This window comes from Aristolochia californica, unplaced genomic scaffold (genome assembly GCF_029961685.1).
Source record: "Aristolochia californica isolate CCGP_79_NKW_82.1479 unplaced genomic scaffold, dmAriCali1.0.hap1 SCAF_8, whole genome shotgun sequence".
Classification (NCBI taxonomy): domain Eukaryota; kingdom Viridiplantae; phylum Streptophyta; class Magnoliopsida; order Piperales; family Aristolochiaceae; genus Aristolochia; species Aristolochia californica.
Genome location: NW_027182279.1, coordinates 38118409 through 38145706, shown reverse-complemented (window position 1 = coordinate 38145706; position 27298 = coordinate 38118409). Strand labels below are relative to the sequence as shown.

The 27298-nt window shown below is 36.7% G+C and overlaps 2 protein-coding genes across 7 annotated transcripts; both read left to right on the top strand.

Annotated features, from left to right (window-relative positions):
* Positions 1–2504: 2504 nt before the first annotated feature.
* LOC137938714 (probable dolichyl pyrophosphate Man9GlcNAc2 alpha-1,3-glucosyltransferase) lies at positions 2505–9583 on the top strand. 5 transcript variants are annotated; one of them, XR_011109902.1, is made up of 10 exons: positions 2505–2991; positions 4185–4309; positions 5299–5723; positions 5817–5994; positions 6091–6198; positions 6363–6524; positions 6683–6935; positions 7033–7261; positions 7977–8065; positions 8262–9583. XR_011109902.1 is itself a non-coding variant. In XM_068783723.1 (8 exons), the coding sequence occupies exons 3-8, from the start codon at positions 5356–5358 to the stop codon at positions 7470–7472; spliced, it is 1509 nt and encodes a 502-aa protein (XP_068639824.1). In that variant the 5' UTR covers positions 2505–2991; positions 4185–4295; positions 5299–5355; the 3' UTR covers positions 7473–8065. The 5 variants fall into 5 exon arrangements, 4 of the variants coding, with proteins under 4 accessions (XP_068639824.1, XP_068639821.1, XP_068639825.1 ...); XM_068783723.1 differs by lacking the exon at positions 8262–9583 and having other exon boundaries at positions 4185–4295; positions 7033–8065; XM_068783720.1 differs by lacking the exon at positions 8262–9583 and having other exon boundaries at positions 7033–8065.
* Positions 9584–16645: 7062 nt separating this feature from the next.
* LOC137939111 (probable protein phosphatase 2C 68) lies at positions 16646–19621 on the top strand. Of its 2 annotated transcripts, XM_068784302.1 has the most exons (5): positions 16646–17152; positions 17889–18224; positions 18640–18745; positions 18914–19277; positions 19374–19621. In XM_068784302.1, the coding sequence occupies exons 1-4, from the start codon at positions 16721–16723 to the stop codon at positions 19264–19266; spliced, it is 1227 nt and encodes a 408-aa protein (XP_068640403.1). In that variant the 5' UTR covers positions 16646–16720; the 3' UTR covers positions 19267–19277; positions 19374–19621. The 2 variants fall into 2 exon arrangements, with proteins under 2 accessions (XP_068640403.1, XP_068640402.1); XM_068784301.1 differs by having other exon boundaries at positions 18914–19621.
* Positions 19622–27298: the final 7677 nt, after the last annotated feature.

Genomic DNA, 27298 nt, shown 5'->3' with positions numbered 1-27298 from the left:
TTTCTAGTCTTCTCCTTCTTCTTCTAAATTCCTCTTCTTTTCTCTGTTTCTTCTCTCTTCTTCCCCAATTTCACCGTCATTATCAACAAATAATGCACCTTCAAAAAGTTTAGCTGCTCAACAAGGTCATCCATTGTAAAACCTCTCCTGCTGTTTGCCTTGGACTTGGTAGAATGAACTGCTTATCATATATGAGAACTTATCTAGGACTGATGAAAAAAGAGTGTCCAAATAATAAATAGACAGAGAAGAAAATATCCAAAAACCTAAAACTGAAACTGGGTTTACTGTTATTCCATTTCATCAGCTTCATTGTTGCTTCTTGCCCAAGATACTTTATCCATCCACTAAATCATAATGACATAATCATGGGGACAACTATAAATCAATTCAGAACTTTTAATAGTTTAATCAATGGAGGAATAATCACAGGGGCATCTATAAATCAATTGAGAACATTTTTCACTTTAATCTAATTGAAAAATAATCATGGGGACATCTAGAAATCAATAGAGAATTTTTTCCACTTTAATCCAGTTGCAGTTATTTTTTTACCAGATGGAACAATGGCTGCCCATATTAGTTAAACAATGAAAATCAAGGAACGCATAAGCAGAACTTTACCACTGGAGAGGACTAAAGAATAGCAAGAGCCCGTGCTTTTGCATGATCATCTTCTTCTACTTTTGGTAAGGGAAGGGAGTTGGTTTCCTGCAACAAGTGACATAAAAGGGCTCAAGTTTTACTGAGTTAAACCTCTTTCACCAGAGGAATTTGTTTTAGGAAAACCTGAAGACAAAACCTTTAGTCGAAGAAGTCTCCTCAGTATCCTGTTGACTGAGTTACCAGCACCAGGCCTGAGATTCCAATTAGTTGTTAACAGTTGAAGGCGCAAATGGCATTAAAACTGTAACGATCCAAAATGACTTAAAAAGAGTGATTTGCAGGAAAAACAGTGATAAGCACCATCTCTACATTACTAACTATCTACAATATTCATAGAACATGAGATTTTCAAAGAGACAAACAACATAATTGTAGGTATTTGGTTTTGTAACAGATCACACAAACAGACTCCGATGCTTATCAGGACCAAGAATGTATGGCAAACCAGGAATCATACAGGAACCAACAGATCGGCCAGTGCATTAAGAAAATGGAGGAAATCAGGGAATTTAATCATCATCTTTCTTTGTACAAGGGCAACACTCATGTAGTGGTGAATAATGTGAAAATAGATATTCAAAATAAAGTTTTGAACACCAACGCATTAAGTTATTCCTTAGAAAAGTTGGGAAAGGACTAAGTCTACCTCATCGACAACCGCATATGGTGGCATGTCTAGCTTGAGAATCTCGTAGAAACCAATTCGAAGAATCTGAAACCAGGAGAGAGTAACATTTTCAGGAAACTTTAGACAACAGAAAATAGAATTACAAATCATAAATAAATTAAGTCCTGGTACAGGATAACGAAATTATCCTGCAAGAGAAGAGGTTCCATGTCTCTGATTGTGTTTTCATCCCTGCAGAGTGAGAGTAAGTTTTCATAAAAATTAGAAATGGTCTTAACAGCAGAAACTGTTGAACAAAGAAAGTAAGTTCTCATAAAAATTAGAAATGGTCTTAACAAACATCAATGCGTTCTATTAAAACGTGAGAAACCAAAATAAAAAGCCTCCGCCGAATCTTTTTTAAGAATTACCACGAATCAACAACAACTACAATATCAAAGTGAAGAATGCTAACGAAATACAGATGGCAACTAGAGGGAGAATTTGGAAGAGCAACAGCTTTCTTCAATCCCATAGGCCTTACAATGCAAATTACAGATAATACACATCAAACTCTTCCAAATCACCAGGTTTCAAAGGTAAAACCGGGACAATTAATTTTATACGGGCAAAACGCTCCAGCTCAAACTGTAAAACTGCAAGCTAAAGTTCAACAAACTCCCCAAAGAAATAGCGAAGACCTACAGGTGTTTGGTCTGCTCTTTGAGAAGTCACTGCACTCGAGTTGCTAGTTATTTTTGAGAGCCGGAAATAATGAGAAATCACATTTCCCTTGTATGAACTGACCACTCGTACAGAGAATCCACCTTCGGATACCGAATGGGTCGTCAAATGCAGAGGCTTCCTAGAGAAGAAGTCTTTCGAATCCAGGCAACTGTTGAACGGAGGCGAAACCAAAGACAGAATTCCCTCCATTTCTTTTCAGAGCTGAGGGTTGGTAGTTACTACTGAAGAATTTGATGGATGATGAAAAAATAGAGAAAAGAGGAGAGCAGAGAGCGAGAACCAGAAGAGTGAAACCGTCGAGCGCCGAGCGTCGAGTGAAATGACGAGTGAAAGTGAATTCACTGGTCTCATGGAGTGAATTCACTTTCACTCCCCACTTACACAACGCACCAACGCTTTTGGGGCCACTTTCCATAATGAAAGTGAATTCACTTTCACTCAATACCGCCTCCCTGGAAGGCAAACAAGAAGGGGAGGGCCTTCACCTCCAGCCATCGGCATCCGGAGGGAAGGCACTTCCCCCGCCCTTGCCCGGTGTTTCCGTGCGGAAAGGTCTGGTGAAAGCAGGGGAAGGGTCTTCCCCGCTCGCCTTCTCCTTCCTCTGCATCCTCTGTAAATTGCAGAGGATGCTAGAAATAAGAAAAGATAGGGGAAGCCCTCCTCCTTCCACCGGCAACGCGACGGCGGAGGGGCTTCCCGCCCCCGTCCGATTCTCGTTCTCTGTAAGAAGGAAAAAGACGCTGAGGAATAATTGAATGGACATTGTCAGAAAATAACCGAGGAAATAAAAGAACAGAGGTGGGGCAATTTTGGAATTTTGGGAAAGAAAGGGTAAATAAGAAATAGGGAAAGTCGGGTGTATACGAAAGGGATTCAGCAGAAAGCCAGTGGAGAATACGAAAGGGAAAAGAGGGCGACGAAGGACAAGGAGAGAAGAAAGGAGGAGAAGGAGAAGGAGAATAAGGAGACGGGTAAGTTCCGAAAATGAGTAATCCTCTCGATTTTTCAGTCTATTCGAACATTATCTCCTTCGAATTTTTGTCAGAAAAGGGAATCTACCGCCCTCTTTAAGTAGATGGGTTAGATCCTCTTGAGAGTTTAATCTTATGTTGTTATGGAAAGGAGTCTAGCATACACGAATAATCTCAAATAGAAGAGGACGTCCCAAATGCAGAAGTGAAGGGTATTTTTATTTAGGGTTTAATTAGAGGGTTATCCTGTTTTTTTAAGGGGAAATAGATCTTGAAGGGTACGTCTCAAGTATTCGGATTGAGGATGATCATTTGAGGTGTTTCTTACCGGTTCGATAAATTGCGTTTCTATCTTACTGCATGCAATCATTCGTTTTTATTTCATATTCCTTTCTGTTTTATGTACGAGTTTTCAAGTTGTTGTTTGTCAGTAATGGTGGATGGAGATCGGTTTGGTGTTTAGTGGATTGGCGGTTGATATTAATGTAGTGAATAGTCATTTGAGATGTTTCCTACAGCTAGGTATTTCTTTTTTTATTTAACATCGCACATTTTTTTCAGCTTCTATTTCGAAGCTTCTCTGTTCAGATTTCATCAGTTTGAGTAGCTTTCATTTGTGACTAAAAATGGCCCTCCAGTTGTATTGAACTAGATAAAAACATTGTATCCCCCCCCCCCCCCTTAAAAAAAAAAAAAAGAATCTGTAAAAGAATTACTCAAGGAACATGATATCTATATCAAAGGAAATGTGGAACAGATTCTCCATATGGTTCAAATATAATATATTGGTAGCTCAAATGAAAGTTTAAATGTTTTTCTTTTGCTTTATAGTGATGACAATTTTGGCATTGATAAATGGAGCTTTTTATTTTAAGACCTGCAAATTTACAACTTGATGAGAGATTTAATATCAGAAACATTAAGAAAGATAATTCTCTCATCCATTATTATGCTGGCAATTGTGTACCACCATATCAAAAATGGCTAATGTGGGCAGGAAGCTCTACCTAAATGAAAGAGCTGAAGATCTGCTATTGGTTTCATTAGTTGGATATGAGTCAGTTGAAAATGCTATTGGTTTCATTAGTTGGATGTCAGTTAGTTGAAAATGCTATTGGTTTCATTAGTTCGAGAAATTGCTTGGCTTTAATTTTTAGCTGCTTGAGTAATTTGTGTATCCTGTGTCTGTGCAGATGTTGATATCAAAGATGCCAACTTTATAGGGTTTATCTTCAAGAAGTCTGACTTAGTTTAATCAATTGGAACCAGTATGCTTATTAACAGTTAGATGCTTAGTTACATGGGTGAGCTGTTGAAGGTATCTGTGGCTTGTTGTTGCTTCTGTTACTTCTTATTATGAAGTTATATAGTAGCTTACGATTCAAATTAAAAAGGAAAATTTATGGATAACAATTGGAGATTTGTGCAGATTAGAAATTAATAGAAGGAAATGCCCAGGAGAATCTAGTTAGATTGCATTGTAATTTTCATGGTTAGTACTAATATAACAGAGTAAATGATCATCTTAAAGAGACATTGATTCACCTAGAGGAAACATCCATGGAACAGCACTTGTGGTCACTGGTGACTGAATTCCCTCATATATGGGAAGGTTCGTTAAGCCATATATATATAATGCAGGAAAAAAAAAACCAAGTCATCAAACCATGTTATATAGGAAAATTAGTTATAATAAATTTTTTAACTAGTTTATAATAAAACTAATTTGGGCATCACTTCTATGCAAATTGTTTGTTATTTCTTGTGGATCAAACAGGGGGGTCTCCCATGACATGTTAATATGGGAAGATTGGCGAATTCAGGAAGCATGTTTGCCACTAATTTGACTTTGTTGGTTTTTGTATGTACCCAGGATTTATAAGGAATTTTAACTTGTTAGACAGAAACTGTCACGAATGCTTATGAAATTCTTTTCACATATTAGGCTTTTATCTTAGGGATTTATAGATTATTTGTTACTTTCTATAGAAAATTGAATATGTTAATCTTGGCTGATGACATTAATAAAATGATACAGCAGTTAAGTTATATGACACTAGTAATGGTGTTCCAGTGAATTACAATAGCAATAGAACTCCATGTCTGAGAATATCTCTCTCTTTTCCACTGGAACACCCCAACCTTTGAATCTTCTGTTTGGAAATAGAAGTCTTTTACGGTATTAAGATTCCTGCAGAAGCCTGTTCTTGATCTTCAAAATTAAGCTTGAATAAGGAAGAAGTGATTATAGAATCTTTGACTAGAAGTTATTGTTAGATGAAGCTTCTGCATTTTGCAATGTCACAGGAGGAACAAAATCAACAACACCAAAGCATAAATCTTGTAGGGCTTCAGGACTAAAAGATGAAAGAGGAGAAATCAAGAGCCATTGGATGGCTGACTGTGGAGATGGACTGGCGGAGGTCTCTTTCATCCATTGTGCTATTTGCATTTCTTGTCCGAATCATGGTATCACTACATCCTTATTCTGGTGCTTCTCACCCTCCAATGTATGGTGACTATGAGGCTCAGCGCCATTGGATGGAGATCACCATCCACACACCTGCCATTAATTGGTATCAGAATACAAGCACCAACCCCCTATCCTACTGGGGCCTTGATTATCCGCCTCTCACTGCCTACCAGAGTTGGGCCCATGGTCTCTTCCTCCATTATTTCCATCCTCCCTCTGTTGCTCTTGTTTCTTCTAGAGGCCACGAGTCATCTCTTGGGTAAGACCAACTTATATTTTCCTCCCTTCCCTTGCTGTTGTCTTCTTTTGAGTTTTTTCCTGATTCCGTGTTGTTTCCTTCCCTGTGTGGCAGGAAGCTTCTGATGAGGTGGACTGTTTTGTTGTCAGATGCACTGGTATTCTTTCCAGCAGCCATCTGTTTCATTTTTGTCTATTGTGTTCATCGTGGCAAGAAGGATGCTTCACTCTGGTTGCTCACCATGGTTCTGCTTAACCCTGCTCTCATTGTGATTGATCATGGTCATTTTCAGGTGAGTCAGGGTCTCTTTATCAATCTTGTGTGGCATCAGTCTAATTTGGAAAAGAAACAAAAATATTGAAAATTCTTTACTGGTTTACTTGTTCAGTACAATTGTATTAGCCTGGGATTTACACTTGGAGCTGTTGAGGCTATTCTCGCTAAGCATGACCTTTTTGCTGCTGTCTTATTCAGTCTTGCACTTAATCACAAACAGGTCATTTCAATTCTTTTCCTGATTTACTCAAGTTATTTGTAATTGAAGGTACTTCTGAAATTTGTCTATTAGATTGAGGGTCTTTTCAGCCAATTAAATAAGTATGCTTTATGTTTGTTACTAGTTTTGATAATGCAAATCGATGGTTTCTCTTATTCTGGCAGATGAGTGCCTATTTTGCTCCAGCCTTCTTTGCACATCTTCTTGGTAAGTGTCTCAAACGGAGACATCCCCTTCTTGAGGTCTTGAAATTGGGGATTATGGTAGTGATGACGTTTGCTGTTATCTGGTGGCCATATTTATCTTCAGTAGAGGCAGTAATGGAGGTATATATCTCTTGCACTTGCTAAATTGTAATATTCAATTATGCTAGGTTTACGCAAAACTATTGAATTTGTCATTGCTGGCAAAACCAAAGGTTTTGTATTCTAAATCAGGCTTTATTTAGTGTTGGTGTCTTGTCTTCTTGTGGTGGTTGTTGTAGGTTCTCTCTCGGCTGGCTCCTTTTGAAAGGGGGATCTATGAAGACTACGTTGCCAACTTTTGGTGTAGTACATCGATATTTATAAAGTGGAAGAGACTTTTCACAACTCAGTCTTTGAAATTGCTTAGCTTTGGTGCCACATTATTAGGAGTTCTTCCATCAATGGGTCAGCAAATAAGGGCTCCAAGTGATAGAGGCTTCCTCTATGCCTTGTTAAATAGTTCATTTTCGTTCTACCTTTTCTCATATCAAGGTAATCTTTGATGAACTTTTGGCTTCTTGAGAAATAAAAATTTGATATTGTGAATGCACGGTACCAAGCTTACTCTTGTTTGTGTCAAATTTTCCAGTACATGAGAAGTCTATTCTGTTGCCTCTATTACCCGCAAGCCTTCTAGCACTGGAGGAGCCAGTCATCTTCAAATGGTTAATTTACTATGCATTGTTCTCAATGTTCCCTCTTCTTTGCCGAGATCAACTGATTGTGCCATACATAGCACTACTTGCTCTTTTTCTGCTGCTGTTTCATACGCCCCAAGGCAGACCATATGCAAAAGGAGGCCTTATGAAATGGAAATGGTTGATAGTCTTTCCTGTGTTGTTGTCCATTGCGCTTCATATCATTTACTTGTCCTTGAAGCCTCCAGAGAAATATCCTTTTCTCTTTGAGGCCTTCATGATGATCCTTTGTTTTTCTCAGTTTGTTACTATTTTTGGTTATACCAATGTGAAACAGTGGATGTTATTAGGCAGCTCTGCTGGAACAGAAAAGATAAAAAAGATCCTTTGAATCTTGGTTTATCTTTTTCCAAACTTCTTTATTCTTATTGCAATATTTATTACAAGTGTATTCAACTATTTAGAAGGATGCAACTATCAACCGTCGAACATGCTTAACACTTGAATGCTGACTTTTGAACCTTCAAAGCCATATACTAGCCATATTAGTATTGCAGAATTCAGTTTTGGCGTTTTTTTGGATAACAAGAGTAGAGGAGCTGGTTGTTTTGCACCAATTTAGAGTGATTCCTGTATCCTTGTGATTGATGGAGAGTGGCCCATGCAGAAAAGCAAATCTGAGCCAGAACTTGCTCACTGGTACTAGAATTTCTCATGTGATGTAACAACTAGTGATGTTGTGAGTCGGCTTGATGCGACAACTTCTTATTTTGAGCTTAGGACCTGTACTTGAAAGCTGGAAAGTGAATTGATGCCAGTGAACTGTTTCCACAATTTTTAACTGGACCAAGATATTGTTACTATCCCTTGATGACAATAAACACTTTTTTATCAGGTTCTTTCCTTGCTTCTAAGCTACTTCAATTTGGCAATTATGTCAGTAAGCACTGAAAGATTCAAACACTCCTAGCATTCCTAGCTCAGGTCAGCTATCATTTTTTTTTTTAATTATTTCAAAGGATATTGTTGTATGCATCATGCGAATCATCCCAAACTGTAAAACATGCAGATCTCCATCTTGTTAGGATCCAAAAGCTTAGCCCCTTCAGAATGTAGCCTGGTTACCTTTCTACAGTTTGTTATGTAAAGAGTCATGAATGGGTATTTTATCGTATTTCAGGGCATTTGACAACAAAACATATGGAAGCTTCCTGCCAAACAGAGAAGGAAGCAGCGCGGAATCAGGAAAAACTCAAAACAAGACGACAGCATGGGAAGGGAGGAAAATATAAGTTGGTCTTACCCAAGAGATGACTCGGAGGCCTCTAGAAGAAACAAGAACAACAGAGGGAGGATGGAAATAATGGAGGAAGAGACCAAGGGCCCAACTCTGGTAGGCAGTGAGAAGAGGATACTTAAGGCCCCAGTAGGATAGGGGGTTTGGTGCTTGTATTGTTATACCAATTAATGGCAGGTGTGTGGATGGTGATCTCCATCCAGTGGTGCTGAGCCTCATAGTCACACCATACATTGGAGGGTGAGAAGACCAGAATAAGGATATAGTGATACACCATGCATCGGACAAGGAATGCAAATAGCACAGTGGATGGTAGAGACCACCGCCAAATCTCCACAGCCAGAGCCATCCAATGGCTCTTGATTTCTCCTCATTCATCATTTAGTCCTGAAGCCTTACAACCTGTGACATTGAAAAATGCAGAAGCTTGGTCTATCAACAACTTCTAGTCAAAGATTGGCATAATCACTATTTCCTTCTTCCTTATTCAAGCTTAATTTTGAAGCTCAAGAACAGGCTTCTGCAGGAATCTCACCCATGTTTGTGCTTCCTCTCTTCAAGTTTCAGCACAATATCACATTCACTTAAGACAGAGAGTACAAACGGTTCAGCTTTCCTAGAGAGTCCAAAATTTCTTCTTGATTCAGCCATATATAGATGATAAATTTATCTTTCAACTAACAAATTGTAACAAAGATGACAAGCGAATGCCATTTTACAGCATTCCATGTTAAGCATCATCAAAGAGCCTCCATGAATTCCAGTTCATATTTGAGCAAACGACATACTCTCAGAACACCCAAAAAAAAAAGAAAAAGAAAGAAGATTTAGATTGAAATGCCATTTTTGGGTCAAATGCTACAATCCTAGAGTGTAGAGATCCTTCAGGGACAACAAATTGAATGTAAATGAACAAAACGGTCAACAAAGAGATGGTATTTTTTGGCAGTTAAAGGCACTCCGTCAAACAGAATTCAAGTTTGTCTTTTTCAAGCACCCATATTTTGAGTAGTGTCTATGTAACGAAGGCACCCGCAAGAACATTGACACGGATATCGGTGGAATAGTGGAATACAGAAAGAGAGATGAGGATCAGCACCAGCCTCTGCTGGCGGAGCTACGACACACAAGACAAATGGATCGGGAGAGATTCAGATGAGGGAACTCATCGGAGAGAGGAAGGAAGACCAGATCAACGAGCAGTCAAGCAGAGGACTTCGAGCCTTGAGCTCGGGACCAGAGTTGGAAAGACGAGATGCTTGTTAATAAATTGTTATTGTCCCGCTTATGGATACATTATCAGATTGGGATGAACTTAATGCATTTGTGAGTAAGTCTGTGGTTTGTTTGTTAGTTCGTATATGTGTTGTCTTAATCATATTTGCTTGAATCTTTTTATGAACTAAGTGACAATTAATTTTAAATGTGTTTGGTTTGCTCATGAAAGACCTGATTTGAGGTGATGTGTGTAGCAGTTTGGTTGTCACAATACAATATGACCGATTGAGTGTGTATGATTTTTCAAGTCCTTCAAAACATTCTTCAACCAAGTAATTTCGCAACATGTAGTAGCTATAGAACGATACTTTGCCTCACAATTGATCGAGCCACCGTTATTTGCTTCTTTGTTTTCCAAGAAATGGGTGATTGTCCAAGAAATATACAAAACCCTATTACTGACTTTCTTATGTCCTTACATCGAGCCCAATCTGCATAAAAAATGCATTTAATTGGAGTGTACTTGCGAGGATAACAGAATACCCTGTCTTGGTGTTTGTTTCAAGTATCTAAGGACTCTATGTGATGCCTCAAGGTATGGTGTGTGTGGTTTTTTCATTAATTAGCTTAAAACATGGACGACGTAGACCAGATCAGGCCTAGTAATGGTCAAGTATATCAATCTTCCCACAAGACGCCTGTATGATGAAAGATCGTTTGGGAGTTCTCCATTAGATTGGGTAAGAGCCAACTTTTGATCCATTGGGAACCTTATAGGTTTCGCTCCTAGAAGTCCAACATCTTTTAATATCTCCAAGGTATATTTCATTTGGGAGATTGAAATCCCATTTGAAGACCTTGCTACTTTTATGCCCAAGAAGTATTTGAGTTGACCAAGATCCTTAAGTTTGAACTGCTTAGATAATAACTGTTTCACATATTCAATTTGTTGCAGATTGTTACCTGCCAAAACCATGTTATCAACATACACAAGTATTGCCATGAAACTTCCCTTGTGGGATTGGACGAATAATGAATAATCTGTCTTTGACTAATGAAATCCAGGAGTCTTTAGGGCTGTGAAAAACTTCAACACACATCTCTTGGATATCTGGGCCTTCCTTGGTTGTGTGGGCTTGAGCCCATCTTCTAACCCTCCCCCTCAAGCTGGGAGTGAGAGAACATCATAAATGTCGAGCTTGTTGTAAATGGTGGATAAAATCTTATTGTATAAAATAGCAGTCCATCATATATTCCAACACTCTCCCTCAAGTTGGTGATCTCTTTGTTCTTTACCAAGATACCCATTTAGAATAATATAAGAGTGAGACAAAAAAAATCACTCCTGCCTATATGACAAAACTACTCCAGAAAAAAATGGTCATAGTCCGAAATATTCTTCGCTCAATTTCAAAGGCGAAAAAGTAGCCCAATAGTGGGGCACAAAATCTACTTATTTTCTAAGGGTCGCTAAAAAAAAATACCTCTTGGGCGAATAATAGACTTGACTCATACTGGAAGTTGGGCACCCTCCTATTATTTGCAGGTAGTGGGTCTACTATATGTATTGGTCAAAAGTGATTTTAACAAATAATAAGAGCGTAATGGGGAATCACCGGAAAATAATATGTTCGGGCCTCTATGTGTTTTCTTCATCGGAATAACCAATGCTGACAACAATTAACAATCGAAAAGTCCTTCAATAATAATATCTTAGTTAGAGAGATACAATAGCAGCAACGGCTATTAGCCATTGTCCAAATAATGAAAGTTTTTAATAAGGATACATGAAATAATCCTCCGAGAGTCCGTCCTTTAATAAGGAACCGAGTAATAAGCAACCAAAAATTCAAGATAATAATCTAAGTCAATAAATGGGTCACATCGAGTAAGGAGACTGGGTTGAGATGGCCGAGTCAGGTTGACCCAGAACGAGTTGACTCCGTTAAACCTGGAAGAACAACAAATAGTATGGTGTTGACTCGTTTCAAGTTGACTCGGGTTAACCCAAGAAATGGCTTTAGTTAAACCGGGCGGAACCAAAACACTTAGGTCCGAGTTGATTTAGTAGAGTCAACTCGATAGCAACGAGATGAGTCGAAAGAACAACCACAAATAGAAATAGCAGATTAAATTTAAACTCGGCGGGATCAACCTCTTATTGTTTTTGTCCTCCCGAAGTGGCAACCATGCTAGCGATAAAGACAAACCCGAGGATTTTTCGAAATAAGACACAACATCGGGAATCAAGCAAAAACCCAAAGAGGGCGCAAGGAAACGACCCAGTGAAGGAGGAGTTTCCGAAACAAACATCAGAAACGATCCAGTAGATAACGATGACAACTATGAAAATAAACATATGAAGATAGCAGAAAATCCCGGAGAATCAGAAACAAAAACGTAGCTTCGTCTTCATCGTGATGCCAATGTGACTGTAGCACCAGCAGAGAAGCAATGCGAAACTTCTGCTTGGGATGATAGAAAATCGGATTTATAGCTGAACTAGTGGGGAAAATTTTCCGAAACCAACAACTTTCTTGATTGAGCAGAGACCGGACGGGTTGTAAGGGACAATCTCGGATGATTTTCCAAAAAGTAGATCGGCTCGAGAGTAGTAAGGTTGGTAGAGACAATAACAGAGCAACGACAATAAACAAAGTAATGGCGGGCATATTACAAGATGGAAATGCCAGTGAATATTGGAGGGCAATACCGGCAAGATGTCCTGATGTTAGAAGCGATGACAAGTTTGGCGCCGAAGTTATTTGCAGAAGAGAGATTAGTCAGCAAGCAATCAATGGAATTCAAGAATGCCAAATCATTCAGACAGAAGAAATCAGAGCATAGTTGTTGTTCTCGCAGCCAAACGCGATGTTCCGAAAAGCAACGCCGCATCCGCCGCCAGACTCAAAGGTGGAGGCGTAGGTGCCGAGTAATTTATTTGTGAAGATGAAATGCCAGAGAAAGTGAGAGAGGTCAGACGAATTAAGAGAAAAAGGAGAGAGTTTGAATGCTCTGGGCCTCTATTTATAATTTTTAAGTGAATATTATAATATCCATAATGCCCTTAGGGCTACAAGTTTTACATAAGAAAAGACAGAAGTAGACATGTTCCTCCTTTGACTAATTATATCAATGTGCCACCTTTATGAGAAGTTATTTTATTTACCATGATGCCACCTTTCTTGGACATGTGGGCCTTCTCTTTGGATGTGTGGACTTTTCTTGGTCTTGTGGGTTCGAGCCCATCTTCCAACACTCCCTCTCAATCTGGGAGTGAGAGAACAGAAGAAACACCCAACTTGTTACAAATGTGTCAATTTTTCATCTCAATTTTTCATCCACTAATTAAGGAGGCTAGTAATAATTACCTCACAATAGTTTAAATATCAATTGGAATAATTTGTTTAAGAAGAACCAAACCAAATCAAAGAGCCCAAGTAAGTGATAACTTGAACTAACTCGACTTAAGGGAGAATTCGAGTCCAATCTTTCAATTTCAACTTGAGCTCAATTATTGACTTTAGTCAATTAATCATGCACTTAACTAAAGAAAACTCTTGGCTGGACAAAAGTCATATATCTCTTAATTAAAAGGATGATAATCAAATTAACCACCAAATCATGATCTTGAGAAGATCTTTCATAAAATCAGCTACTTCCAAATATAGATAAGAAAACTTTCCCTTGTATTATGGCACGACTTATCAAAAAATCAATCTTTCCTTGCTTTCATACTCAAGGATTTCGAATTAGATTCTTGTAATATTTCCAAATCACCAACAAAATCTCACAAAATTCGTGGTTGGCCATAAAGTTTCATAATTCATAATAGGAACACTTCTTCTACAAATAAATTAAGGAAAGTTTCTGAAAGTAAGATAATCTTCTAAAGATATTTTATTTCTGATATTGTAAGTTAACAAACAAAAAATTTCAAGGGTAGATCATGAGATATTTTCCTGATATTTTTTTATCAATAACAGTAATTCAAAAAATGAAGCAAAAAAATTGGCTTAAATTTGGATTTTCGCATGCAACAAAATACCAATATGACCTTTGATTCTTCCAATGCGAATATCTCCTTAAATATAGATCAGAATGATATAAAATTTTCTCCTTCAGAAACTAGAATTAAATAACTTTCATCCAAGTGTAATTTTTCTTCATAAAATATACTTCTTTTAAGATAAATAATCTGATATATTTCGGATTCTATAATCTAGCTAAACTGAGTACTCTTTATCCTTTGGTTAGCATGACTATTGACTCTTCCGAAATAAATATTTTCATATAAAAAACTCGGATTGAGAATTGGTTTAATAGGTAAGAAAATAGACTTAAAAATATTTCTTTTGACGTATAATTCTCCATGTGAAGTCTTGTTCTTGAAGGCATAAAATGGTTCGAAAGTTGAAACTTTATGCTGATACACGAAACTTTTCTGTGCTTGACCTTGGCTGCTTCAGATGTCGATTTCTTTTTTTAGAAATATCTGATTTCAACGATTACTTTTTAGTTGGAAACTAGACTCAAATATATTTCCAACAGAATATAATTTTCTATATGAAACATACAGTAAGATAGTTAAAAATCCAATAAAAACATGAATTGGGAAAGAAGACTAAAGGAAAAACTAGAAACTCCTTTTGTTTCCTTTTGTTTTACTTTTTCTTCTTCTTCCTCCTCCCCTTCTTCTCCATATTCTTGTCCTTTTCCATCTCAGATCTTTCCCCACTCTAATACTATGTTGAATTTAGGATCCATTGATTAGAACCTTGAGCAAATTAAGAGAAGAGGAGGAGAAGAAAAGAAGAAGAAAATAGAAGAGAGAGAGAGAGAGCCTTTAGGCTAAGAGAGAGCTTGGATGAATTAAGAGAAGGGGAGAGAGTTTGAATACTCTACCCCAAACCAAAGCCATCTATTTATAGTTTTTGAGAGGATATTACAATGCTTATAATGCCCTTAGGGCTTCAAGTTTTATATAAGAAATGACATAAGTAAACATGTTCTTCCTTGACTAATTACATCCTTGTGCTATTTTTGTGAGAAGTTTTCTTATTTACCATGATGTCACCTCTCTTGGACGTATGAGCCTTCTCCTTGGATGTGTGCGTTTGAGCCCATCTTCCAACAGATGAATGCATCTTTCAGATCAAAACCGAAGTAGTCCCACTGACAATGATTTTGAGGGTGCAGATCTTGTTCTCAACCATAAGCTTCGAGTTGCATGATGAGTGTCTTTGCTGATTGCTCCTCTAGGAAAGTCTAAACGATATAGGGACGATGACCATTGAAGTTGTCGTAAGGTGTTAAATTTATCATGGTAGATGTCTCTAAAGAAGAAAAAAATGATTTCAGAGTAAAAGAGAGAGAAGAAAGAGATGAAACAGAAAATCAATACTCCGATTCTATGTTGATTTTTAGTACTCCATGGATTACACCATAGAGAAAGGGAGAGAAGGCATGTTGGAGAGAAAATAGGAGGAAGAATGAGGTTATAGACTTGTGTCCAAACCCTCCCCCTAAAGCTCTATTTATAGATGAATAAAATAATAAAATTATAATTATACCCTTCACCATAGTTTGTAAATAAAAGACAATAAATTTAAACTAATTATATCAATATCATCTTTATGATATAACTTTTTATTTACCATCATGCTACCTCTATTGGATATATGAGTCTTCCTTGGTCATATGAGTTTGAACCCATCTTCTAACACTCTTGGACGTATAAGTCTTCCTTAGTCATATGAGTTTGAACCCATCTTCTAACACTCCGAACTTTCATTGGCCCTCCTTAGCATATTCTAAAAATGAATACCCTTTATATCTATAATATTTTTATAATTTTTATAATTCCTTCCTAAAAATTAAAATATCCCATCATCTAATTGTAAAATTAATCCAAAAGATAAAGTTCCTGGCCTACAAAACAATCAACACCATCAAGCAAAGTTGGTTTCAATCAAATCCAACCCAATTGCATATTTAGGCAACTCCATAATTGCAACAACACAAATAATTTATAATAATATCTATTAATAAACAAACAGAGGAAACCCAATAGCTCAAAGACAAAGAAAAATGTGGAATAGCAACTTGGGGGCATGGGAGAAGGAAAGAGATTTGGTAGAGATAGGGAAAAAGTAAAGGGAGAGGCAACACCGTCCACGTGTCCACCTTTCTCCAGTCTCGAGATTCCAAACTACCCTTCCACAGCGGCGAGGCCCCTCTATCAACTCATCTTGTCGCTGGCCCGGCCATTGCTCGCCACGTGTTATACGATAAGACGCGAGGACAGAAAATTCGGCGGACAACTGCGTAGACCGGGGCATCACCATAGTGGGGCCACTCAGCAGGTGGCCGTATTTAAGTGTAGTAATTCCATTGGTCCACGTAGAGACTTAGTGGCCCACGTCTCTTCGCTGGGAAAAGGGTCAGGGGTCGGAGTTGGCGCGACGGGTGACACGTGTTGTTTGGGGAAATGAGAAAAGGGCAATAGGGAGGATTTTGCTCCTTTTGACGACTCAACTGACCTCGAAGCCGAGAGAGAGCGGCGCATCGATTTGAAATATTAGGCGATATTTTATTTCTTATCGGGAGATATTGAAATTTCCGAGACGTGATATTAAAAATAAATATAAAAATATAAAATATTATAAATGAAAATAAATGCACTAATTTAATGATTAGAAGATGGAATTAAGATGATTTATGTAATTGACTAAACTGGGTATTAAAAAAAAAGCTGTTTCCCGAGTACGAAAAGAGACGTTCATCAAAATATCACGATACGGTAAATTGACTAAGAGAGAGAAGGATGCAAAAGCAACGCATGAGATCCTCTGCGTCACCAGCTCTACGTGGCGTCTTTTCCGTTTGATATGGTCGGTGAGGGCAGCTCGGGCAGGCAGGGCAGCTGACCTGAAGCTGCCCCTGCAGCTCCTACGAACAAAAGATCATCGCAACCAAACACATGTCGCTCAACCCCTATAAAACCCCAGCCGAACCGTCCATTTAACGCTTCTTTTAGACTCCTCGTCGGAGATGCTCGAGGATCAGCTTACAAACTCCACGGTGGCTTCTGCCTCCCTCTCCACCGCTTCCTCCTCTCATCCATGGCTGAGATTTGCGTGAACATGGCACGGGACGACAGCTCGCCCGAGAAATGCCGCGAGGCGCGTCGCCGCCGGATTGAGGTGCGCAGGGCCGGGTTGGAGCTCGTGGAGAACTGGAGCGGTGAAAGGTGGAGGTATGAATCGGATCGCCCGGGCGGGGTGAAGCGGAACCGGACCGACGGATCCTCGTCTTCTGCTACGCCTGGTGGATCAGAGAGCGCCGCGCCAGAGAATCTCTTGGTGAGAACCACTTCAAGTCAGCCTCCGGTGTTCGATCTGTCTGCTGCTTACGGTGTGGTGTCGCTTTCCGGTCGATCGCGCGATATGGAGGACGCCGTGTCCGTGGGAACGGATTTTCTCCGTAGCATGGACAGGGACCCGTGTTTTCCTATGCATTTCTTCGGCGTCTTCGATGGCCACGGTGGCGCACACGTAAGTGCTCGTCTCTCTCAGGCTCTCTGGTCGATGTAAAACCGTTTTTCATTTTGTCCGACATGAAAAAAAAAATTTGCTTCCTTTAATTTCCTTTTTCTCGTACGCATGCATTTAGTTTCCTTCTTTTAACAGTTCTTTTCCTCATGAGAAGTTTTGGTGTACTGCGAGATAGGATCAGAACGAGAGATTAGTCTCGCCTTTATTTTTTGGACTTAGCATGATTTTTTTAATACAAGACTCTGGACAGAATAAACGTAGTTTTCTTCGAAATAAATATGATTGTGTAAGAAAGGTTAAAAGAGTTCCGTCGCCTGACCTAACACGTGCTCTGATGTCTGCTGTTGTTTATAAATCCCGGCGGTCTTCGAGGCGTCCATCAAATTAATTTATGAACAAACATCGATTTTTTTTTTTTCTTAGTGGTCTGTAAAAAGTAGTAAAAATCACCACATACAAGTACAGAGCTTGATCACGATTGCTTATTATAGCTGTGCGACCTTTATTGGTCCCACACAGATGAACGGCTGACAGAGAGAATCAGCTGTCATTGGCTTTTAGGCGCCGAGTGCTTTACTGTGCCTCTCTATTATTGCCGGTTATTCCATTAACAAAAACAGTCAAACTGCCATAGCTGTCAGGCTCTGTCCGTCCTTCACATAACACCGGTAGTAGGCTCGGCAGTTGCAGGGAGATTTTGATTTTTTTTTTTTTGTATTTATGAGAGTTTTTGCAGGTGGCGATGCTGTGCAAGGAACAGATGCACGTGTTCATGGCGGAAGAGTTGGGTGTACTTACGGATTCCGGCGTCACTATGACACCGGTTGTATGGAATGCAGCGATGGCGAGAAGCTTCGAGAGGATGGACGAACTGGTGCTGGGTTCATGCGCTTGTGGGGCTACCGCCGGCAACTGTGGGTGCGACCGTAGTGGGGTCATGTCGGAGATCGTGGGTTCTACCGCTGTGGTGGCCGTTGTAAGTCCGGATAGCCTCGTGGTTGCCAACTGCGGAGACTCGAGGGCGGTGCTTAGCCGCGGTGGGAGGGCTATCCCTCTCTCTGATGATCATAAGGTAAATATGATGGCCAACAACTTTTACAGAAAAAAATCAGACTAAATGAGGTTTGGGAAGTTTCTTGTTTCCGTCGAAGGAATCATTTCTCATTTTCAAGCTCAAATCAGTTGGTGACTAGTCATTTACTACTTTGGGAGCACTGCTGATAAGTATTGTTTAACGGTTCGTGTTAGGTAAAGTTTGGTCAACATCGGAAAACGGTGACCAGAATATTGTTGGTTAACTAACTCACCCAGAACTTACAAGTGTTCTATCTTATTTATTATGCAACAATAACACTTTCCTGTTTACCGTTCTATCTGAAAGTATACTGGTTTTTGTTTTTCTATTTGATTACATTAAATCGAAGGACCTTGAATCATTATCTTCCTTGTCTTTTGTTACTGAAGTTTTATTTTTGTTACATTTGCAGCCAGACCGACCAGACGAACTGGCACGAATTGAAGCTGCTGGAGGTCATGTAATCTACTTAAACGGAGCTCGGGTTCAAGGCATCCTGGCCATGTCTAGAGCACTAGGTAGGTTTTCTTCGGTGTAACGAACTCAGGTTATATACCTCGAACTCAGGTTATATACCTCTAACCGCGTTGATGAACAAGTTTACATCTGTTACTGGTGTAAACTCTTTCTGTTCTTTAGCGGAAGAATTCCTAAACCAGTATTTGTTGCGTTATCTTTGATTGCAGGTGACAAGTATTTAAAGCCCTACGTTATTTCCGAACCCGAGGTGAATATCACAGAGAGAACTCCAGACGACGAGTTCATCATTCTCGCCAGCGACGGCCTGTGGGACGTGCTGTCAAACGAGTTGGCGTGCAACGTCGTCCGCCGGTGCCTCACCGACGCCGGACCCTCGTCTTCTGCCGTCGACGTCCTGAACATGGGCGCGACGGAACCAGCCAGCAGCCGTGATACACAGGCATCGCATTCACGGTCCTCCCTGGCGGCTGCTTTACTCACTCGCCTAGCTTTGGGAAGGAAGAGTTCTGATAACATTAGCGTCATCGTGATTGATCTGAAGTGCTCGCGTCGGCGGTGACGGCAGCCGTGGTAAGTGTCGTATCATGTTAATATATCAAGTGCTCAAATTTTTATTGCCTTTTCTTCGCCCCTACTCTCTTCTCTTTCGTCGCTCAATTTGTACAGGCGTGAGAGTGTACTTTCTGGGATAGCGGATGAAAGGAAGAGAAATTTCCAACATGCATCTATCTCTCTCTCTCTCTTCATTGACGGATGTTTTTGTTATTGTTGGGTTAATGGATTCATAGCATGTAACTGTTTAGATAGTCCCTTTTAACCCTTTAGCCCATTTGGATTGTTCTTAACACTCCACCTTGTATGGGGTCTTCTTTGTCACCCATACTCGTGGAAAGGTTTGGGTGGAGACCTATAAGATACCCATTCTAATGTTATATTAAAGTTAGTTTCATGTTTGTCCTAAAATAATAGGTGGAAGTTAGGTCATTTTTAACTAATTACTATATGATTTTTCATAACTATCTCCATCACATATAGGTAAACACAAAAGGACAATGGGTTTGAAGATGTGAACAATGGAGTACAAATTAAATGGTGTATAAAACGAAGAGAAATAAGAGGTCATAAAATATTCAAAAATGATTTTTTTATGTCAAATTGGATATCAAATTAAAGTTTTTTTATTATAAATTCTTGAGAAATAAATCTTTGTGATTCTAAATTATATTTTGAGAAATATTGATATTAGATGAATTAGAGGTCAATTTTGTCAAAATTTTTGTCTTTTTTCCAATCTTCTCTCTTATTATCTTATATGAATTGAGTTTCATTTTCTCTTAAAATTTGAGTTTTTAGTAGTCTTCTAATGAGAGAATTTTTGTTCAACTTAATTATTCAATGATGTTTTTATTCAAGATATGTAATATCTTGCATCAATGTTGTTTTCAAATTTTGTGTCTTTGTTACTTGATTTTATATCTTTTTGTATAGAAGAGTTTTACATAACCCTCACAACAAGAAAGTCTTACCAAGAATGAGGTCTCACATAAGTGTATTAGTTTAAATATGTTTTAGTTATATTAGTCTTTTATTTATGTATGGAAGAGTCTTACATAACTCTTACAACAAGAAAGTTTTATAGAGAATGAGGTCCCACATAAGTGTCTCAGTTTAAATGTGATATAATTATATTAGTTTTTTATTTTTATTTATGTTTAACTGTTCAATTATTTTTGGACTTATATTTTAGTATTTAACTTTAGGTATAATTGGGATGATGGTCGTTTAATTGTATTTAGATTCTATTTGTTTCTTCTATTATAAATAGAGGCTTGTATACTTAAATTATTTTAAGCCAATGATTTTTTTTATTTTCCAGAACAATATGTTTTAAAAGTCAATACAGTTTAACCTTATTTTCCAGAACAATATGCTTTAAAAGTCAATACAGTTTAACCTGGTATTGGAATGATCAATCACCCTTTGCCAATGATTGATTATGCCAAAGTATGCATATAAAGCCTGATCAAACAACCAAAGTCTATTGATCCATCATCCATAACATAGTTATTTCATGTTATAAAACATGATTTATGATTTCATTTGGATTGATTGATCATCTAAAATATGGTCATGTCATCTTATAAAGCATGATCTATTATATCTTTTGGATTGATCAATCAATTCTTCCCACTCAAGCAAATTTTACATAGAAAAATCGGTCATTTCACTTGATTGATTGTTCAGATAGAATTTTGCAAATTTGAGGGAATTTTAATAAATTGATCATTCCCTAACTTAATTTTTTTGGACCAACGGTAATATATTAATCGATTAATCTATCGATCAATCAATTCTTCCCACTCAAGCAAATTTTACATAGAAAAATCGATCATTTCACTTGATTGATTGTTCAGATAGAATTTTGCAAATTTGAGGGAATTTTAATAAATTGATCATTCCCTAACTTAATTTTTTTGGACCAACGGTAATATATTAATCGATTAATCTATCGATCAATAAGTCATTCTCTAATAGAAAAGTAGTTGTTATGATCGATTGATCGATCATTAAAGTATTTACTATTGTAGATGGACAAAGATTAATCGATTAATAAGTCATTCTCTAATAGAAAAGTAGTTGTTATGATCGATTGATCGATCATTAAAGTATTTACTATTGTAGATGGACAAAAAACGGGTAGTTTGAGTTGGAAAAGTTATAAATACTTAGTCCAAATTATATATTGAAAAATTAATGAATATTTATTATAAAAAATTAATGAATATTTATTATAAAAAATTAATGAATATTTATTATAAAAAATTAATGAATATTTATTATAAAAAATTAATGAATATTTATTATTAAATATCCTAAGACTTTACTCTCAACCATGAAAATCTCTCAAGAAGTATTTTAGAGTGAAAGATTGAGCTTCTTCCTTTGAAATTCCATAACGTTTTTCATCATATCTTTATATTCATATTAGTCAAACTCGTACAATTACTCTACATTGTGCTACTAAAGAAGAATTCATATTAGTCAAACTCGTACAATTACTCTACATTGTATTACTCTACATTGTGCTACTAAAGAAGAGGAAACTTGGATATTTCAAGGAGGAGTATGGTTCCATCCGTAATAGAGAAATTTCACTATGAGCCCATTAGCAAACAAAATTAAATAATTAAAACATACATTGAAGTTCAAGTTACCTATTAAAATGAATTAAAACATACATTAAAGTTTAACTTAGGCATCAAAAGGAATTAAAATATACATTAGAATGTCAATTCATGTATTAAAACTATCACTAGGGGATGTTTCATTGAAACGCCGGAAATGGCATGGAAGTAGGACGGGGGGAAGAAGATGGTGGAGCAGTAGAGCATGCACAAACTTTCTTTTAGTGAGAATAAAGTTTACAGAGGAAGTGACGAATTGCGTCTAACCACTCCACCTAGTCTTTGTCTCAGCCGTGTCTCTCATCCTTCTTCTTCGTTTCCCTCTAGAAGTCTATTGTGGAAGGTTTTTTTTAGGGTTTCTATTAATTGAATCTAATATTCGTATTTAATTGTTGCATTGATTTTAATTTAGGTATGTAATTACTATATTCATTTTTTGTAGTGTATTGATCTTTCATGGAAATTACAGTTTAATTGAATTGTGATTTAAATAGAAGTTATTACTAAGTTTAGTTGAAACTTGATTGAATTGATCTCCTCATTTATTAATTTTTAGTATTTTACTTTATGGATTTATATGCCATTGAATGATGTATTTTATTTCAAAAATTTTAGCAGATTATTTAATAATGATGATTTTGAATGTTCTATTTTATCTGTTAATTAAATGATGATTTTGTTCTAATGAATGATTTAATGGATTTTATTGAAGTTGATTTATATTTTTAATCCAAATTGGAATATTGTGTATTTAAGGCCTAATCCCAAACCCAAACCTTAAGTCATCAACCTAGAAATCTAAACCCTAAGCCCTAAATCCGAAGCCCTAAGCCCTAAACCCTAACCCCTAACCCTTAACCTCAATCCTTACTCTAACCCTAACCCTAACCCTAATCTTCCTCCCCCATCCCTAGGCCTCCCCCCCCCCCTCTTTCTCCTCCCTAGGCCTCCCCCCTTCTCTTTCTCCCCCTCAACCTCCCCCTCCCTCGGCTTTCTCCCCCACCTCTTTCTCCTCCCTAGGCCTCCGTCCTTCTCTCCCCTCCCTAGGCCCCACCCCCTCTTCTTTCTCCCCACCCTCTCTCCTATTCTTTTTGTGAAACACGAGGTTTTCGACAAGCATATCAATAAGTTCAACGAAGACACGGTGAACAAAAAAATATGCGAGCAATTGAAAAACCACACTAGGACATGGAAGAAAACCTACAATATTGTGACAAGTCGTCTCTATACCTTTGGCTTCGGTTGGGATCCGACAACACAAAGAGTCATTGCAAATAATTCAATCAAACAAGATTACATCAAGGTCAGTAAATCTAATATAGGAAAACATGTTTTTTGCATTACTAAGTACTATTCCAAGTTTCTAAAAGATTTTTTTTTTCTTGTAGGTACACAAAGATGTTGATAAATATAGATGGGAAGGGTGCCTGCTATACAAAAAATTGCCTTTGGTTGTTGGAAAGCCATGGGGACAACTAGTCAAACATGTGTCAAAATGGGTGATGACCTCCCTCATATACCAGAAGGGACATTGATCGACAAGAGGGATATCCTTTTGTTATTCCCTAGCGATAATGAATCTTCACATGAGGAGCAACGAAGAGGTCCAGTCATCATCACAATCCAAGTCTATAACATCTTCTACTCGTTGTAGTCCCAAATGTCCCTTGATTACAATGGTAGGTTCATTGATGCGTTTGTGGATGCATGTGTTTGTGATTGTGGTTATGTATGAATACATATGGATGTGGTTGTGGTTAAGATGGAGATATGTTTGTGGGGGAAGATAGAGATGTGTTTGTGTTTAGGTTTTGGCATTGATACATGTTATGTTTCAAATAATGATATAAATGTTTTGGTACATATTTTATTTTTGTATTTCAACTAATAATATGAATGTGTTGGCACAAGTTTTGTTTTTGTGTTGATACAAGTGTTTTTGTGTTGATGCATATTGTGTTTCAAATAACGATATAAATGTTGGTAGAGGTTGTATTTTTTTTGTTGATACAAATTATGGTTTTGTGGTTCAAACATTAGCAATTAAGATAGTGATTTGTTTTTGTGTTTTTCTTTCCATTATTAAAAGTGTACCTTTGCAGGTATACATGGATAATTTGTCAGACAAAAAAAAAATTGTCATTATGTTTGCCTTCACCACAATTGTGTTTTCTATGGCAAGATATTATCTATTTTATTGTAATAAGCTTGTACAACGTTCTTATGGGATTGGTGGTCCACTATATTTGAAAAAGGAATTAGAAAAATCACATGTTAAATTTCAAAATTTTTATTGGATGAATCAAAATGTCTTTCGCAAATTGTCTAAGATATTAACGAGTAGATGATTCTTATCATATACAAAGACCATCTCAGTGGAAGAATAACTTGCATATTTTCTCTTTACTCTTGGTCAACAATAATCGTATAGTGTCATATAAGAGATGTTTGATAGATCAAATTGGACCATAAGAAAATATTTCAATAAGGTATTAGATACTATTGTCAAATGACATTCTGATTACATCAAATGACCCTCAAGATGTACTCACTCAAAACTCTTGAACAATCCCATGTTTTATCCTTACTTTACGGTAACAATAAAGTCATCTGATGAATAATTTTAGCTTAATATCAAATGTATATTCGTATTAATTGAAATTGTATCATTAAGATTGTATTGGGGTTATTGATGGAACTTAAATCGAAGTTCACCTCTCGTTTGATCAACAAACAAGATTTTAGAATAGAAAGGGTTTTTTTTCCCTCATAGAATGTAATGGCAATATGTATATTTAACATGCAATTCAAGTATATACTTGTTGGATGGGAGGGATCAATAGCTGATTCAAGTGTATTGAAGTCAACATTGACGAGACGAGATAAATTCTGGGTACCTGAAGGTAAATAATATTTCTTTATTTAGTATTTTTTATCTATTACTATTTCAATTAATTCATTTGGAATATATCTTCTATTATAGTTAAATATTATTTAGTGGATGCAGGTTATGCAAATCTTCCAGGATTCTTGACTCCTTATCGAGGCATTCATTATCATTTGTAAGAATTTGAAGATAATCCTTCTAAAAATGAGAGAGAATTATTCAACCGAAGGTACTCATCCTAGAGGATTACTATTTAGCGTACTTTTGGGGCTTTAAAAATTCGTTTTCAAATATTGAATTGTTTGATGTATATTACCTAATAATATACGAACAAAGGATTAGATAGATATCTTTGAAAATGAAAAAAAATGATTTAAGTGATGAGTTCGGTGGAGAAGATGATGAGGGTGATGGTGTAGATGATGATGAAGATAGCATTGATAATGATGATTTTATAGACGATGACAACCAACAAAGAAATAATCAAAGGGACCGTGCAATACAATTTGCAAGAGCATCATATTTTTGAGATTTGTTAGCAACTAAAATGTGGCATAGTTATTGATTATTATATTTTAATGAATATAAACATTTAGGTTATATTTTACAAGTAAAAATCTATGTTTAGGTATTTATTTAGGAAAATTTTATAATTATGAATGTATGGAAATTATGAAAATTATGAATGTAAATATATTTCTTTAGGTTTTTTATTTTTTATTTTTTATAATTAGTTTAAAATAATTTTATTTTACTTTTTAATTATTTTATTAATTTAGACTACACTAAAATCCATCTTATTTTATTTATTATATTCATGACTTTTAATACTATATTAAATTAATAATTTAAGAGTGATAATTAAGATATTGTAAAAGTAAGAATTTGATCATATGGATGTTATAAAAGCAAACATCAATGTTTAGGATTTTTTATTTTTATTATTTATAATTATTTAAATTAAAATTTTTATTTTACTTTGCAATTCTTTTATTATTTTAGACTAAACTAAAATTTATCTTATTTTATTAATAGAATTCCTTATTTATTTATGTATTTTTTATTATATTCTTGAATTTTAATATTATATTAAATTACTAATTTAAGAGTGATTATTAAGATTTTGCAAAAGTCAAAATTTGATTAATCATTTTTGTTTAGTATTCTATTTTTTAAATTAATTAAATTAATAATTATCTTTTATTTTTAATTATTATATTAATTTAGACTAAACTAAAATCTATATTATTTTACTAATAAAATACCCTATTTATATATTTATTATATTCATGACTTTTAATATTATATTAAATTACTAATTTAAGTGTGATAATTTGGATATTTTAAAAGTAAGAATTTAATAAAAAATTTAGACATTATAAAAGTATCCATGTTTTTTTTATATTATTTTTTATTTTTAGTTAAATTATTATTTTTGTAAATTTGAAATTATTTAGCTTATTTTGTTAATTAAAAAATTAAATCTATAAAAATATTTTATTAATAAACTCATTCTCCATTCACTTCAACTTCAAATGCGCCGAAGGAAGCCAAAATATCGGCTGCGTATGAGAGTAATAAGGCAGCAGTTAAAGCTCTATGTGGCCTCTTCTGCTCTCGGAATCTCTCTCCGTCCACGTCTCGCCGCGGAGGCGCACAAGTGCCAGCTGAACTGGTCGCCATGGCATGCCCAAGAACTCCAGGTTAACTTCGAATTTATGCGCAATGTAATTTTTCCTTCTCTCCTTCGGATGCTCATGTTGTTAGTTGTTGCGAAAAAAGAATTATCTGTCTGTATCGTTTTTTGTTTCGGAGCTAGGGCGAGTGTCCGTGGTTCCCTGCTGCTGGTTTTCTTTTCTGGGCATCAGATGGAGCAATACTGAATCTTCTGATATGGATTCCTGCCACTTGGATTGTTATCGGTGTTTTCTTCCATGACTTGCTTGGTTTTTCTTTTGTTGCCTTTTCTGGGTTTTGTAATATCGTGATGTTTACAGGAAGAGGACGACGACGAACGATGTGTGATAGCCGTTGAAAGTGCAAGGTGAATCATAGTACAAACTGATTAAACTACTTCTCTCGGAGAAATCACAGAAATAATATTCGACCATTTGTGGAGTTTTCAGGATTATTCCGTTGCCGGAGGGACATCCAGTAGCGGAAGAGAAGAAAAAAAAAGCCATTGGAGCAGAGAAGATTATTAGTTGTCTAAAAAGAGGCAGCAGCGGGTTGAAATGCGGAAAAGAACAGAACAAGGGGTGTCGTGGTGATTCTGGTGAAAAGAAGATTTTACCTTTGAAACACAGAAGAAAGGTAAAATGTCGCTCTTACTCTGTCACTCTTCTTCATTTAGGGGGGTTAGTGCCCCAAAGTGGATTATTGAAGATCAAGTCATGTCCAACATGAAGATCATGTCATGTCATGTACATGAAGATCAGGTAAGAATTTGTGTTAGTGTTGACGACTTCATGTGCACTGGAAAACAATTTCCAGTGTTAGTGCCCCAACATGAGAAAAAC

Bases quoted from the DNA above. Each gene is read 5' to 3' on its own strand.
- LOC137938714 (XM_068783724.1), top strand. From the start codon at position 5,356: ATGAAAGAGGAGAAATCAAGAGCCATTGGATGGCTGACTGTGGAGATG. The intron at 5,724-5,816 runs GTAAGACCAACT...CCTGTGTGGCAG, and splicing joins GGCCACGAGTCATCTCTTGG to GAAGCTTCTGATGAGGTGGA. The intron at 6,199-6,362 runs GTCATTTCAATT...TTATTCTGGCAG, and splicing joins TTGCACTTAATCACAAACAG to ATGAGTGCCTATTTTGCTCC.
- LOC137939111 (XM_068784302.1), top strand. From the start codon at position 16,721: ATGGCTGAGATTTGCGTGAACATGGCACGGGACGACAGCTCGCCCGAG. The intron at 17,153-17,888 runs GTAAGTGCTCGT...GAGTTTTTGCAG, and splicing joins ATGGCCACGGTGGCGCACAC to GTGGCGATGCTGTGCAAGGA. The intron at 18,225-18,639 runs GTAAATATGATG...TTACATTTGCAG, and splicing joins CTCTCTCTGATGATCATAAG to CCAGACCGACCAGACGAACT.